Source organism: Ceraceosorus guamensis (assembly GCF_003144195.1).
Source record: "Ceraceosorus guamensis strain MCA 4658 unplaced genomic scaffold IE81scaffold_227, whole genome shotgun sequence".
Classification (NCBI taxonomy): Eukaryota; Fungi; Basidiomycota; class Exobasidiomycetes; order Ceraceosorales; family Ceraceosoraceae; genus Ceraceosorus; species Ceraceosorus guamensis.
The window spans coordinates 2,057-4,340 of record NW_020290222.1 but is presented as its reverse complement, the minus strand read 5'-3'; the positions used below and the strand labels follow the sequence as shown (position 1 = coordinate 4,340).

At 56.4% G+C, this 2,284-nt stretch overlaps 1 protein-coding gene across 1 annotated transcript; it reads right to left on the bottom strand.

Annotated features, from left to right (window-relative positions):
• Positions 1-34: 34 nt before the first annotated feature.
• Positions 35-531, bottom strand: IE81DRAFT_101160 (hypothetical protein). Its single transcript, XM_025510009.1, has one exon. The coding sequence runs from the start codon at positions 442-444 to the stop codon at positions 76-78; it is 369 nt and encodes a 122-aa protein (XP_025365816.1). The 5' UTR covers positions 445-531; the 3' UTR covers positions 35-75.
• Positions 532-2,284: the final 1,753 nt, after the last annotated feature.

The window sequence follows — 2,284 nt, the reverse complement described above, 5'->3', positions numbered from 1 at the left end:
GGGGGGGGGGAGGATTTGGGGCGAGATGGCGTGTCAGACTTGCATCTGCGGCTACGAGTCTACATGCGCGGTTCATCAAGGACTGACCTGATTTGCGCTGAACAATGCGACGGTATCGCCCTTGCTCAATCCTTCCTTTAAGCCAAACGACTGGGCAACTTTGTCATCCAGCAATCCAGCAGCGAGCGCATAAGCTTGGTCCCGTACCTGCGCGAGCGATAGAGGCGTCGCTCGAGATCGAGTGGATACGGTGGACTCGGAGGGAGGTGGATGCAGGATGGGTTTGTTGAGACGCGGGGAGGATGGGGTGGTGAATGCAGATGTGGAGGTCGAGTGTAGCGGAGCAAAGAGAAACGTTGGCAGCGTCACCCGGGGCAGATGGAGCGGTGGATGGGGAGAAGTGTGGATGTTGGTGGAAGAGGAGCTAGCAGAGGCGGCCGTCATTGTGTATGCTGCGGCTGCGTGTGAGAATGTGTGTTGCTAGAGCTTCGAGGGAAATGTGCGCGGGAAAGAGGGAATGGTGAAAAGTTGATGGAGCAAGTCGCAACTGTCCAGCAATGACGAGTGGCGATTGATTGATCAAGGTGGGCTGTCTGGGGATTTCAAGGTTGATGGCGAGTCACAAACGGCAAATGAAGGCCTCGAGCGACTCGTGACTGCTCATCAGCAACGCACTGCACTCATCGCACGAGGGACGTCTGTGATGGCAGTTTTGGGTGTGTGTGTGTGGGTTCGTGTGCGTGTGTGCATGCGCGCGCGCACACTCGACCGGCGCTTGGACCAAGCAACTCAGCAGCAGAGGCTTGTTCGTTGCGGGTTCATGAAAAGGACCCGCGCTGCTTCGGGTAAACATATCCGATGATAATAATCACGTATCACGGATCATCACGCATCGTTGGATGCCCGTGAGTCAGTGTCGGGTGGTAGTTGCGCACACACACAGCGCACAGCAAGCAGCCTACCGTATAGGCGGGCGTCGCGACACATTCACGATTCACGATTCACATTCACATTCACATCCACGATTTCGGCCGCTCTTGACCGCTGGAAGCGGAAGCGGAAGCAGAATCGGAATGACGAATCTTGATGAATGTGAATCGTGTATTCATCCCACACGCGGCGTCCCACCATGCAGCCGAGTCGTGAGTGGTGAGCGCAGTGCATCTGAGTTCGAAGCAGTGAGTACGCCTGTCCCGCCGAGTCCTTGGCACTTATAGCTTGAATTGGGCAAAATCACGAATCTGAATCTGAATCTGAATCTGAATCAGAATCAAAGCTCATCCTCATCCTCATCCGGATCCACGCACAACAACTCCCTGACTCTGTATAGCGCCCCATCGCTCCAAGCGACTTTGCCTGCCATCGGTGACAGGGCTGGGCCGGGGCGGGCATGGCATGGCATGGCATGGCATGGCATGGCATGGCATCGAAGAAAGGCAAAGCAAGCCAAGACTTGCGAAAAGCCTCATTATTGGTGGTGGTGGATGCTCGCCGCTCAGAAGTCGAAATGCCTGCCATGCAAAAGGGCAAGCAGCGCACAGCACAAGCAGCATCTCAGGCCAGCTCAGCCCCAGGCCCCCAAAATGGAGGAAACTGCAACACGCTCGCTCATCAGCTGGATCATTCGCGTGATTGCGACGCTAAAGCAAAGCCACACGACATGCGGCCCTGATGACTGTGCGTTTGCCGAGATGCATGAAGCGCATCGATCGCGAATTCGCGAATGAATTCAAGATTGTGAAGTCTGTCCCAGACAGACTTTGTCACGCGTCTCGTTTCATGTTTCCAGAGGTACTCAAGTCACGAACGAGTAAGTATAGTACTGCCTTCCGGCGCGCGGAACCCACTCGACGCAAGTCGAGGCAGGCGAGGTGTGGTGGTATGAGGCGTTGGCACTTGACTCGGCAGACATGGTGAGCCAGCAAGCCAAGCTGCGAGGAAGGGCAGAGAGAGAGCTGCTTCAGTCGCACGGTGCGGTGCGCTGCACGACCGCGCAACGCCGAACAGACAACAGATCGTCACGATGATTCTGCTGCACGGCCAATCCCTCGCTCAGCTCACGGTGCCGCAAGTATGAGCGGAAAAAGAAGGGAGCAAAGGAGCATACATTTCAAGGATCAGACCCCCCGATAGGCAAGAAGATCGCTTCTCGCGCACAAAAGTCTCGAGATGCGCACGTCGCAGAAGCACCACGCCATGCTCACGGAGCTTTAGCGAAGAGGAGGGCAGTCGTGATCATGGCTAAGCGTTCGTCTACCGTATCGCCGCCCCCCCCCCCCCCCCC